Raw genomic sequence first — 14,653 nt, forward strand, 5'->3', positions numbered from 1 at the left:
CAGAATTAGTAAAAGGATAGATACACATACCAAAGGTACATGATTAAAAATTGATAATAGAACTGACCAAAAATTGTCATTGATCTTTGACAAAGAAACAGAGCAAATTCAAGTGAAGAAAAGATAGTCTTTGCAACACATGGATCATAACACTAAAACTTTAAAACTTATAGAAAAGCTGTAGAGAAAAAATTTAAGTTGTTGTAGGTATGATAATGGCTCTCAGGGACAATACCAAACACATGATCTATGAAAAAAAATCTGATAAGTATGATTTTACTAAATTTAAAAACTGCTATTCTGTTGAGGGGAAAGTTAAGAAAATAAAAAGAAAGGTCACTAGATAGAGAAAATATCAGCAAAATACTTATTCCATAAAGAACTTCAATCCAAAATATACTGAGATGGGCCTCCCTGGTGGCGCAGCGGGCTGAGCACAGTGCTGTGAAGCTGTCCAAAGCCTCTGCAGCACCGGTTCGATTCTGGCGGCCAGGGAGATTCCCACATAGCACGGCAGACCTCTCCAGTCTGCCCTGGAGCACCCGCTGCTCTCCTCAGCAGTGCTTTAAGTCCTGCCTGTTCTGCTCCCCACTCTGTCTCTGGTGAATCTGCTTACCCTCTCGCGCCTCTGGCCTGTACTCCAGCTCTTGTATAAATAAAAAATAAATCTTCTATATATATATATATATATATATATATATGTGTATGTATATATATCAATACATATATATATATATATATACTGAGAAACCCTTAAAACTCAAGAATTAGAGAACAAGCAACATAATTTAAAATTAGCAAGAATATCTGAAAGACATCTCTCTCAAGAAGATAAACCAATGGCAAATATATTAAAAGATGCTCAACCTCATTTATCATTAAGAAGTTGAAATTAAAGCAGAAATAAGATACTACTACCTACCTATTAGAAGCACTGAATTTCAAAAAACTCACAGCACTCAATGCTATTCACATGATGGAGCAACAAGAACATTCATTTGTTCCTTATGGAAATGCAAAATGGTATGTTTCACTTTAGCAGTCTGGCAATTACTTACAAAGCTAAGCATATGATCAGGCCATCACATACCTAGGTATTTATCCATCTTACCTGAAGATTTACATGCAAAAAAAAAAAATGCTCCTACTGTTTATAATAGTATCATTGACAATAGCCAAAATTGAAAGCAGCCACAATGTCCTTCAATGGGTAGCTGGATAAACAAACTATGGTACAATGGAATACTCATACGATGGAATATTATTCAACAATAAAAGGAAATGGGGTATTAAATTATTTTTAAAAATGTATAAGTGATAGATGCATATTTCCAAGTGAAAGAAGTCAAATTTAAAAAAGCAGCATACTAAATGATTTAAAAATGCATTGATATTCTGGAAGAATTGAAACTATAAAGAGAATTTTAAAAGTTAGTAGCTGCTAAAGGTGTGAGGAGACGGGAAAGTTGAATAGGTGAGTAGGTGAAACCAAAGAGAATATTTTAGGATGTGAAATTTGTCTATGTGATACTGCAATAATGTATGCATAATATTATGGATTTGTAAAAACTATCCCACATGCAAAACACATTCACTCTATCCCAAGGTCCCCAATTCTGAAGTACAAAATTTCATCTATTTTTCATTACCTCAAAAGTTCTAAATCTCATCATCTAAAAACTGTAATTTAGGTGTAGATGGGGCTCAGGGTATAATGCATTGTGGGGCAAAATGTTTTTCTATCTGTGAAATTATTAAACCATAAAACAAATGATCTCCCTAAACTCAGTGGTTGGACAAGAGAAAATGGAAAATGGAAAGAAAAATAGTCACCAGTCCCAAATAATTCCAAAATCCAACCATGCGAATACCATTGGTTTTCAAGTCTAAAAATAATTTTTGTGGCTCAAGGTGCGGCTATCCTGGCCACAAATCCACTCTTCAGTCAATCCTTCCTTTCTCATGAAGAGTAGCATATGCTTGCAGGAAAATACCTTGTATCAGACTGTTTCTAGCTCACAAAAATTTTGGCATCTAATAGATGTCTTTCCTTTTGTTCTATCTCTATAATTTCAGTCCAAAATGAGAGTTTCTACTAACTATTATGTTAGTAGGAAAAGATTAAAAAACTTTCTTGCTCCCTTGTATGTATCCCAAAGATTCGCTAGACATGACTTTCCTAGATAATCCTGTTTCTATTCCTGGATTTTGCTGGACAGTTGAGGGCATCTAAAGAATCACACACTATATCTGTTCTCTGTGATTAAATATGCAGACATGTTATCCTTCCAAGACACTAAAAGGTGATCTAGCAACACTTCCCACTTTCTCACCAGAAGATGCATTCCCTATAGTGAAACTCCTCATTTTAGTGTCTTTAAAATCTGGATAGGCTGAGAGTTTCCCAAATCATAAGTCGTATATTCCTTTTACTTGACATTTCATCACTCAATATCTCTCTTTTCTTGCATAATTTACTATAACAAGCAAGAAGAAATACGGCCATGCCTTCAACACTGTGCTTGGAATCACCTCAGCTAAATCCAGGCTAATTTCTTACAAGTTCTGCTTTACACGTAACTATTAGAATACAGTTCAGCTAAGCTTCCTGCCCATATATAAAATGAATCTCCTTCAGTAGGAAGAAATTAGCCATAGACTAACAGCTGCTGTCAATCTTCACTAATAAAGTTTAAAACCCAGTCTCAAAAGAATCCAAGTAACCATAAGTGATTTAATCAGATGCAAAAAAAAAAAAATCCAGAATTTTTCAAAAGAATAAAACAAAATTCAGCAAAAAGCAAGGTAAAATTCACATGTCTGCCAAATAAACAAAGGAACAGATAAAACTAACCAAACAAACCCTAGGAATCTGACTATAGAATTGAGGCTACCAGAGGGGAGGATTGTGGTAAGGCGGAATAGGGAAGGAGGCACAATGGACTATGGATTATGGTGAGTTGGTGGGTGGTGGAGTAACATACATCTAAAGATGTATAAACATGTACTTCTGAATCACACAGTGCTATAAACCAACATTATCTTAATAAAAAACAATCCTACAGTTAAAAAAAAATCTACCAGGGTCTCCCCTGCGAGGGTCCCACATGGCACGACAGACCTCTCCTGCCGTGCCCGCTGCTCCTCTCATCAGTGTGTTTCGTCACTCTGCCTGTTCTGTTCCCTGCTCTGGCTCTGGTGAATTCTCTCACCCTCCCGTGCTTCTGACTGTACCCAGTGCTTGTATAAATAAATAAAATCTTTAAAAAAAAAATCTACCAACCATAAAGAGATAAGAAATATGGCAATAAAACCATGGGCTAACCCAATCAACAAACACCCAAAAATGGCATGAATTACAGAATTATCAGTCAAGGACATTAAAACATATGTTAAAAATGCAGTGAATACGGTTAATATTAGAAATGTGGTTAGTAGAGGCTATATACATATATATCACCTTAAATCATTATCCAAGGCTACTTCATGAGGAATGTATTTCCCAAAAATATAAACCCTTTATTCTTCTTTAAGAACTTTTTGCTATTGTTGTCATATATTTTACTTCTATATGTTCTAAACCCCATAGTGCTTTATTATTTTGCATTTAAACAATTAATTATCTTTCTTTAAAAAAATTTATTTATTTATGCATACAAGAGCTGGGTACAGGCCAGAGGTGTGGGGGTGAGAGGATTCACCAGTGACAGAGTGGGGAACAGAACAGGCAGATTGACCAAAGTACACTGCTGAGGGGAGCAGTGGGCGAGTCAGGAGAGTTCTGCTGCACCATGTGGGTCGCTCCCTGACGGGGGATTGGATCAAATTCGCACTGCAGAGGCTGCAGACAGCTTCATATGTTGTGTCTTAACACCTTGCGCTACCAGGGAGGCCCCTAAACAATTAATTATCTTTTAAAGTGATTAAGAAAATTTGAAAATAGACCTTTTATTCCATATTTACACCCTTATTTACCATTTTCAAATCTTTTCATTACTCCCCATAAATTATATTTTTACATCAGAATTTTGTTTAGTACATATTTGTATGTAAGTACACTGTCAACAAATTCTCCCTAGACTTTCATGACTACTAAAATGCTTGTGGCACCTTTCTTTGAAGTTTATTTCCACTGTATATGGAATCATAGCTTGAAAATTTGGGTTTTTTCCTTTGAGAACTTTAAAAATGCCATTCTAGAAAACTTAAATAAGGGACCAAGAAAAAGAATAACTATAAGAAAGAAAATATCAAAATCGACAAACAACTGAACCAGAGACACTCTCTGGCGGGTGGGGGGCGGGGAAAGGAGGGCTTGGGGTAAAGTAAGAGGGTTGTAATTGTATGGGGAATATAAAAAATAAAATTAAAAAAAAATTCTATTAAATGAAAAAAAATTGCCATTACACCAGCATGGTTCCCATTATTCCTAATAAAAAGTTGACCATCATTCTGACTGTCATTCCTCTGCACTGTCTTTTCTTCCCTGACTGCATTTAACATTTTCTTTTCATATTGCTTTAGTACCTGTTATTTATTCATTTATATTTATACTGCTTGGATTTTGCTGCATTTCTTGGCTATCTGGATTGTTTTTATGAAATTTGGAGGTTTCCTGCAGTTATTTCATTTTCTTTGTCCTGTTCTCTTCTTCCAGAATTTTGTTTGCTTGTTTTAATGTATTCTTATAATTGTGGCAAAATTAGGATACTCCCCATTGGGTAGCACCACCTTAGGGTATCTACCACCATATCACCCATAGTCCACCATCATAGCCCATTGTCCATAGTCCATTCCCTCTTTGTTCTTATGGAATTTTTATTTGCTATATGATATTCACCCCCCTCAAGATATATTAATACCATTCATGTTTTGAAATATTTTCTTTTTGTCCTTCACTTTGATTATTTCTACTAATCGTTAGTTATTTTATTTGCAGTAAAAAATGCTGTTCCCCTCCCTCCAAGAATCTCTTTCTGATTTCAGTCATTTTTAGCTCTTAAATAGCCACTTATATTTATAGTTTTCCCTTTTCTTCTTAAATGCATATCTCTGTATACATTTATCTCTCATTCAATATATTTATAGTAGTTTTCTAAAGTCCTTTCATGGCAATTCCATCATATGATTCAACTGAGAAACTCTATCAGTATTTATTGTTAACTATGACATCTTTTTCCTGCTTCATTTTCTTGATACAGCTTCTAATTTTTTGAATTATATTCCTAACACCTTCTATTAAAAATTCAGAAGTGGATGAAGACTAATATTTCATTTTATTTTGGTTAGTTTTTCAGAGTTATAACTTTTCCTGAACCCTGAAGTTAGAATGAGGATTTAATCATTCTGATTTTTTCAAAGGTCTATATGAATGGGAATTTGGAATATTCTCTAAAATAATGCATTTCACTTAGATTGTATTTATCTCCAGCATCTGTCAGTTACCACCAAGGAGCTGATATCTCTGCTGTTGTCAGTATTTAGAGCTCTGAGGGGTTCAAGCCACAATTAACATAGCTTTGCTTCCATTAGAATTCAACTCTGTATACATCAACATCTGTACTATAATAATTAATGAGAATATACAAAGTCCCTCTGATTTTCAGTTCTCCCTCCACTGTCTCTTTTCTGAGAAAATTACTGGCATAGGTCCAAATGAGGGGTAAAGGGAAGAAATTTACAAAAGTGAGTTATTTACTTTTGTGTTTGGAGTTTTTTTTTAAATTTTTTTAATAGAAGCATGTTTTTTATTTATTTGTTTGTTTGTTTGTTTTTTGTTTATACATGCACTGGGTACAGTCAGAAGCGCGAGAGGGTGAGAGAATTCACCAGAGCCAGAGCGGGGAGCAGAGCAGGCAGAAGGACCGAAGTGCACTGCTGAGGGGAGCAGCGGGCGGCAGGAGAGGTCTGCGCGCCATGTGGGACCCTCCTCCAGTGGCCGGGGAGCAGCCGGGGATCGAACCGGCACCGCAGAGGCCGCAGGCAGCTTCACAACCCAGCGCTAAACCGCTGCACCACCGGGGAGGCCCTTGTGTTTGGAGTTTTTACAGATTCTTTTTAATCCATTATTCAGATCTTTATTTGATTTTATTTTATTGAGGTAATATTGTTTTATAGCACTGTATGTGATCCAGGGGTACAGGATCATATTCCATGTATTATAAAAAGCTCAGCTTGTTTTTCATCATCTCTCCAAAATACCTCAATCTGTGGCAGAATCACTCCTCCATTTGGCCATGTCCAAATGAGTTATTGCCGACAGGTATGGAAGCTGTCAATGCTCTTGACCCATTATACAGACCTAGTTCCTCTCTGGAACTCAATAAACTTTCTTGCTTCATCCACACTCTGATAACCTCATAGAAAAGTATACTCTTTGTTTTGAACTTTTCTCATTGTTGATAAAACATGAGAAACATTCTTCCACAAACCAGCCAGAATCAGTGGGTTTTCTTCTTGTGGTTGGTTTTTGAGAATAGAACTATTTTTATTTTTATAAGCCTTTTCATTTTTTCCTTTGTTAATTGACTGTTAGTTTCACTCAGCACCATTTGCTCTGGTGTGTGTCCATGTCATATTCATTTATTAGAATTCTTCATGTACCAAGTGAACTAACTTTTTATCAATTTGCTTAGTTAATAGTTTTTTTATTCTCATTTTTATGCTTGGATTCCTACCTCCCTGAACTAGGAAGGAAACATTCAATTTCCATACAAACCTCTATAATTGTGCAAAAAAGAATCAACACAGTCAAATGTGATAAACATATTTTCATCACATATTTTAACATGTCAAATATAACTATTTTGTCATATTTAACTGCCTATTTTCACCTTAATGGTTATAAAATCATTATTTTTTACCATAATTTTTCCATAATTTTTGTTTTGTTTTTCAAAGAAGATGTAAACATATAAACATGTTCTCTTGGGACCTTTCATGTAAGGTTCCAAATTTTGACTATCAAATGTACTTATGCAAAATGTAACTTTAGAGAAAAAAATTGGAGAGGAAATAATATGAAAAGTATTCTCTGTCATTCTCCTGATCCCAGGTCATAGCTAATTGGTGCACTTGTTGGTGAGGAGCTGGAAAAATGGCTTCCTGTCTTCCCAGGCACCTGATTACTGCAAGCTAGATCACTTGGCACTGTGTTTGATAGTGGTTTTCTGCAATCTTGTCTCAATGCCCAGCACAGAAAATGGCCTTGTTCCAATCTAAAGATTTTATAAGTACCTAATTTCCACATTAAATTCAATTATATTTAAAATAACTAGAATGATTTATGTAATCTTCAACAGACTCTGAAGTACCAAATAACTACCATTATCATAATAAGAGTGAAATCAATTGAGGGTAAGTCTTAACATAAAAGGTGTTCTGTAAAAAAAAAAAAATCCCTTAGTGATAATCACGAAGCTCTGAAAGAAAATCAAGTGAAATAATTTCATAACCTTTTCCCATAAAACCAATTATCTTCCTTTCTTTCTTCTCTGCCAAATTTGGCTGGGAATGGGGGGGGGGTAAGGAAGAAAGAGAGACAGAGAGAGTTTTTCAAAACAGATCTGCAGTATAACATTGGGCTTTAAAAAAAAAAATTTATTTATACAAGCACTGGGTACAGTCAGTAGCGCGGGAGGGTGAGAGAATTCACCAGAGCCAGAGCGGAGAACAAAACAGGTAGGCTCACGAAGTACACTGCTGAGGGGAGCAGCAGGCAGCAGGAGAGGTCTGTGCGCCATGTGGGACTCTCGCAGGCAGCCGGGGTTCAAACCGGCGCTGCAGAGGCTGCGGGCAGCTTTGCAGTCCAGTGCTCAACCACTGCGCCACCAGGGAAGGCCCTAACATCATGCTTTTAATGATGTTTTGATCTTCACCCTGAAGATTATTCTAAACCACAGAAGAAACTATTGTAAATGATCATTCTTATTCAAAATATCAAGAAGAATTTTTACCTTAATTAGAATAGAGGAAAAAAACTCCTAATTCAAGCCTAAAATCCCTAGTTATTTGACCCATGCACTCCTATGTCTCTCACACTTACTCATAATACTCCAACCAGTCTGACGTTTCTTTTATAATTCTTTAAACATAGCAAATTGACATTCTCATTATTCTCCCCCGTGCCCATAATAGTACTTGACAAATAGGAAGCATTCCATAAAAAACAATATCAAATGAATGAATGATTTTTCAGCCATAATTCCCCCTTCTTGGCTTCTTATTATAAAATCTATTCAACAAACCACATGCCGACTCAATAACCTCCTCATAGAAGATTTTACTTCCTGGTTGCGAAGGGTATAAATTACAGGGTTCATCAATGGAAAGATGACTGTGTGGAAAAAGGCAACCACCTTGTCAGCTGGTAAGGTTCTGAAGGGGCGAGTGTAGATGAAAATAGCAGGTCCAAACATGAGAAATATGATAATGACGTGGGTGGTGCACGTGGACATGGCCTTGCTCTTCCTGTCAGAAGCCGACCCACGTACATGGCAGAGGATGACCGCATAGGAGGACAGAAGCCCCACGAAGCACAGGAGGGTGAGGAGACCACTGTTGAAGACCATCAGGAGCTCCACCACGAAGGTGTCTGTGCAGGCCAGCTTGATGACCTGCGGCACATCACAGAAGAAGTTATCCAGCTGGTTTGGGCCACAGAAGGGCAAACGGAGGATGAGCACCACCTGAATAATGGAGTGGATAAAGCCTCCAAACCACAGAGCCAACAGCAATACACAGCAAGTTCTAGGGTTCATGACAGTTGAGTAGTACAAAGGCCGGCAGATGGCGATATAGCAGTCAAAGGCCATCACAACTAGGAGTAAACCCTCCCCCCCTCCAAGGAAATGCAAGAAAAAGAGCTGAGTGATGCAGCCTCTATAGGAGATTACCTTCTTCTCAGAAAGGAAGTCCACCAGCATCCTGGGAGCCACAATGAAGGAGTAGGATGCATCCAGGAAGGCCAAGTTGCCCAGAAAGAAGTAGAGGGGAGCAGAGAGGCCAGGGTCTAACTTGATGGTGAGGATGATGAGGAAGTTTCCAGGGAGGATGATGAGATAGAAAATTAAGATCAACACAAAGACTAGGAGCTGAATATTTGGAGACTGGGTCAGGCCAAGGAAGATGAATTCTGTCACCAGTGTGCTATTTTCTTTCTCCATCTCTTCTGCCTATAGAACATCAAGGAGTACAGATTTTATTTATATCTCTTCCATCTGTCATAGTTCTTGAACTGAAAACAGTGTATGCCACATCTGTGTTAAACATTAACTCTGCTACAACCTAGGTTTGGTTCTGTATTTTCTAGCTGCCAACACCCTGGTCATGAAGACACATACTTCTGCTTCTGTCTTGTGCTCCTAGGTAACTGTTCTCTCATACAGTACTAGGTACTGCCCTGTCCTGGATTTGCTTATGATTTACATGAGACATGTGACAGTTTTTCCAAATGAGAAAAGACAGCCACAGCTGTCTTTTATTTGAATGGGAGATGTGGTAGGGGAATGATTGACAACAAAGAAGAATGTTTTTTTGTAAGTGACAAAATATGCTGTGTCTCGATAATAGTTACAGTATCTGTTTGTCAAAATTTATTGAACTATTAAAGCCATACAGCAATGTGTACATTTATTATATATAAAACATCCCTTAGAAAAGTTGACCTAGAATGTAAAAAATAAAGCAAACTATATTTATTTAAAATATCTCCTTTTTCTCTACAGAATATCAACCCATCATCTTGACCTAAATAAAAAGAATTCTAGTCATTTTGGAGTTATTAAGATTTGAGACCTTGTTTGTACAGTGGTCTCCAAATTGAAAATGAGCTCATCTAATCTATATAAAAATTTATGTTATGAAAACAACAACAGTAAAATTTGTGTACCTGTATTGCTATGTCCCATTCATTGAAGCTCTATTTTTTGAAAGTATTATAGTTTACACAGAAACATGGTATAATTGAATATAAAATAAAAAAACAGTTTGCTTGTGCATGCTCGAAATTTGTTTATTTCCGAGATAAAAATTTTTAAATCTTGAAGACCCTTGAACTAGAGCCATAGAACAATATTTCACATATTCTCAGTTGTTTTTAAATAGTGTTGTGGAACATGGTGTGTACAGAGGAGGAAAAGAAGGGTCTCTGTGTACACATGCTGTCTGTGTACACATGTATGCATACATGTGTACACATGCACAGCACACACATTGTTTCCTCAACAAAATAAAGGTCAAAAATTTGCAGATGGAATCATCCAAATTAGTTCTTCTGTTCCTTCCTTCCTTTCTTTGTCCTTCCCTCCCTCCCTCCTTCCTTCTTTCCTTTTCTTTTTTATTAATTAGCATTCATTGACTTTAATATTTATCATTCTTTCTGTGCAAAAATCTTGCTGTTAGCAATATAACTCAGAAATCTCTCTCTACTTCCTCCTTACTGTGCACCTAGCACGGCATTACACAGTTGGTTATTTCACACTCTCTGTGTGTGTCTTTAAGATGTAAAAGAAATTATGGTTAACAGTTGCAGACTCTTCCATTGTGCCTTGAATTTTACTCCCTATCATATATTTCTGTTCTTTCGTTGACTCTTTAATGATTGAATTCATTATCATTAACATCCCTCACATTTGTGTAAAGTTACGACCAAGTATTAACTACTCCAATTCAAAGGCTTTCTATAACCCCAATAAAGTAATATTAAATATCAGGAAGAATTAGAGTTATATTGTTGAGAACAGATAAAAAGTGCTACCGTATTAATGAATCCAGGCTTCATCAATTAGTTTATTTCTGCTATAATTATGACCTTTGCATTCTAGGACAGCAGATGCTACACTTAAGAGTCATTATATCTATTTCCACTCATACCTTCTTTCCTTTCCTTATAAATACGAAGAATGACAAAAACATTTACCTTTCCAGCAATCCAACACTACTCTCACACAGCAGACATCATCATGTAATGGAACAAACAATAACTGATTATTCCTGTTTTGTTCTCAAATATCTCTTCTCACAGAGGGGCCTCTTACATGTTGAAATACACGGCCAATTTGTGACGCAACAGAAAATGTACTTTGGGAATTTGAAGGCTAACAAAGCTATGGTACACTTTCAATGGGAATTATTAGAATGCCAACAAGATATAATCAAAGAATTAAACTAGAGATCTATTGGGTACAAATACTCAAATATTTATCAGTTAAAGAGACACTGTGTCACTTCTGGGTTCTTACATCTACATTCCATCAGTGACAGAGGTAATTAAATTACAAACATGTTTATTAGGTCTGAGTGAGTAGAAAGTCACAGAAAGTTTTTATATAAACCTTGCTGATGTAAAAACAATAAATAAGAAAAATTTAAAATTGGGGGAAAGTAGTAGATGTCTATAACTGCTGATTTCCTCATCTTTTACAATAGTGAATAAAGTAATGTTCTCTAAAAATAAAAAAAAAATTACAAAAAAAAAAAGTTTTTATATTGTATGCTGCAATTCAAAAAGAAAACAGCAGCGTAGTTGACAGTAGATTACTGGTATAAAAAGCAAGGAAATACTGTGGTCAAATACGTGCTAAATGAGTTAGATTAAACATTTCTGGTGACAAAGGGACAAGCAAAGAGAAAATAATGATATTCACAAAGACTCCTTTACAAAATCCTTCTTAGATAAAGAAACTGCATGTTGAAGGGATGACTAATTCCAATAGTGGAGATGTTCTCCTAACTAGATCTTATTGTGGGCTTGGTATTTGATGATTTTCATTTTTGGAGTAATTGTCTCCTTGGCTCTGCTTCAGCGATGATGAAGAACTATTTCTTTTTCAGTTGAATGTTATTAAACAGATGGAAAATAACTATGAACATGTAGTAGAAAGCAACATAAATTAAATTTTAGTAGACTTGATTTTGTTTTTTTTTAAAAAAGCACTTCCTAGCTATCTAAAAAATTAAAATACTATACATAAATTTTAAATGAACTCCATGCTTATCAGCCATACTTCATTCTAATATGATTATTTAGAGAAATAGGAGTAGGAGGAGTGGGAAATAGGAAAAATGGAGGGGGGGAAAAAGATGACAAAAATATAGACAACAGGGAGGGGAAAATTAAATAGGAACAAATGCACAGATCATATTATGAAAATAGGAAATGAATATGAAAAGGCAAAGCACAGAACTACATTCTGTAAAACCATATATACAAATAAGAAGGAAAGGTATTACTGGGCCTCCCCTGGTGTCGCAGCGGTTGAGCACTGGGTTGCAAGGCTGCCCGCAGCCTCTGCAGCGCCAGTTCCATCCCTGGCCACCGGCAACAGTCCCACAAAAAAAAAAAAAAAAAAAAGAAAAGAAAAGAAAAAGAAAAAAAAAAGAAAGGTATTATTAAAAAGAAACAAGAAGTGAAATATATGGAGAAATATGGGGAGAGAAATCCCCATTTTGGACTATGTTACAGTCTTTAATGCCACCAAAGACTTTTTAAAATGTGATTTGTTTCATATCTGTAGATATAGTCAGTGAACTTGATTCCTAATGTTTGCCACAATACCTAAAATAAAACTAATCTTAAGATATAAGCTAATCCTCAGAATGGAGACTTCTTATTTTTCATGGAAAAGGATGTGTTTTTTTAGATGATCTTAGAACTAAAATCATAAGCCAGGCTGTATTGAGTGAGGGTTTTTTTGTTGTTTTTTAAAAAGGCCCCTGTTCTGGGAAACTGTAATTTCTAATTCATGGAGACAAGCAATAAACAAACACATCTGAGAGAACATCTGATGGTGAGGAATGCTGTGTCAGAAAAACAGTGATACACTGCAAAGGGAGGGAAGAGACTGCTGGGTAAGCAGGCCTGAAGAGCCTTGTTAGGAAGTGGCATTCAGCTGAGTTCTGAATGTCTAGAATATCCCAACATGTGAAGATATGAAAGAAGAGTTGATAAAAGCAACGAAGCAAGAAAGGGATGGTGCACTGGTAAGAAGAAATGAAGAGAAAGCAGCAGAAAGGCCCGTGTGGCAAGATAGTAGCTAACAATGGGAAAAAACAGTGTGTAAGGTAAGTCAGAGAAGAGTCAGTCATAGACAAAGGGCATTCAGTCATTATTCTATGTGAGATGTTAGAAGCAGAAGAGCACCATTATCTGATCTACATTTCAAAAAGATTATTATGGCTACTAGTAAAGAATGGGTAGTAGAAAGCAAAGGGTAGAAGCAAGGAGTACTACTGACAAGAGATGATGGTAGTTTAGACCAGGAGGTGGGACAGGAGAAGATTTTATACCAATAATATATTTTAGAGAAATAGTAAAAAGGACTAGGATTTTCTTCTTAATGTTTTATTTTAATTACATTTTTTACTGAGGTAACATTGGCTTATGACACTGCATGTGATCAGAGGGTCACAACTCTTCAGGTGTATGTTATCACACCACAACCTCCACCAAGGCACCCACAGCCCTGTACCATAGTCCATTGGCCCCCTCCACCCTTTGGACCCCACCCTCTTCCTCTCCTCTTGTAGCCTCAAATCTACAGTTAGATTGCTAAGTTTGTTTTTGTATGGTTTTGACTGTTTCTCCATATTCCACATATGAGTAAAACCATCTGGTATTTGTCACAGTCTTTCTGACTTATTGCACTTAGCATAATCCCCTCTAGTTGCATCCTTGTCACAAATGTCAAGATTTCACCTTTTTATAGGTGTGTAGTATTCCATTGTGCATACATATCACATCTTAAGCCATTCTTCTGTCCTTGGGCAGTTAGGTTGTTTCCATAATTGGTTATTGTAAATAGTATTGCACTGAATATAGGAGTGCATATATCCCTTTTAATTGGTATTTTGCATTCTTTAGGAAGATGGTAGTGTGATTATTGGATCTAATGGTGGATCTATTTTTAATATTTCAATAAACCTCCATACTGATTCCATAGGACTGGATCAGTCTACATTCCCACCAACAGTGTATAAGGGATCCTTTTTCTCCACACCTTCACAATTACTTACTGTTTCTTGATGTGGGTCGCTTCTCTTTACATAAAACATATCTGCTGACCAACTTCCTCATGGCTGTCTTTATTTCTTTGTTTCGCAATGTGTAGATGATAGGATTAAGTAAAGGGAATATCACTGTATGGAACACAGACACCACTTTATCTAGGGAAAAAGAGTCAAATGGACGAGCATAAATGTAGATGGATGGCCCAAACATTAGCACCACGATGGTGATGTGGGAATAGCAGGTAGATACGGCCCGACTCGTACTCTCACCTGAGCCTGAGTGTTTCTTGAGCATGACCAAGAGGAAGGCATAGGACATTAGGAGAGCAATGAAGCATACCACAGAGATCAGACCGCTGCTAAAGATCATCACCAACTCCTCTGAGAAAGTGTTGGAACAGGCAATCCGGACAACCTGTGTGATGTCACAGAAGTAATTGTCTAGTTCATTGGGTCCACAGAAGGGAAGCCGAATAATAAGAGCCACCTGTATTATAGAATGAATGAAGCCCCCCATCCAGGAGACTGCCACCAGGACACAGCAGAGACGTCGGTTCATGATGGTAGCATAGTGGAGGGGACGGCAGATAGCAGCATAGCGGTCAAAGGCCATTACTGTGAGCAAGAACATCTCTGAGGCGCCAAC

The 14,653-nt window shown here is 36.7% G+C and overlaps 1 protein-coding gene across 1 annotated transcript; it reads right to left on the reverse strand.

The window, feature by feature from the left end:
• Positions 1 to 8,237: 8,237 nt before the first annotated feature.
• On the reverse strand, positions 8,238 to 14,091 carry LOC119238195 (olfactory receptor 4N2-like). Its single transcript, XM_037501904.1, has 2 exons — positions 14,014 to 14,091; positions 8,238 to 9,173 (listed from the first exon to the last, which is right to left on the reverse strand). The coding sequence occupies exons 1-2, from the start codon at positions 14,050 to 14,052 to the stop codon at positions 8,238 to 8,240; spliced, it is 975 nt and encodes a 324-aa protein (XP_037357801.1). The 5' UTR covers positions 14,053 to 14,091.
• Positions 14,092 to 14,653: the final 562 nt, after the last annotated feature.

The sequence above is a fragment of the Talpa occidentalis genome, unplaced genomic scaffold (genome assembly GCF_014898055.3).
Source record: "Talpa occidentalis isolate TD23 unplaced genomic scaffold, MPIMG_talOcc4v2.1 talOcc4.11, whole genome shotgun sequence".
NCBI classification, from domain to species: Eukaryota; Metazoa; Chordata; class Mammalia; order Eulipotyphla; family Talpidae; genus Talpa; species Talpa occidentalis.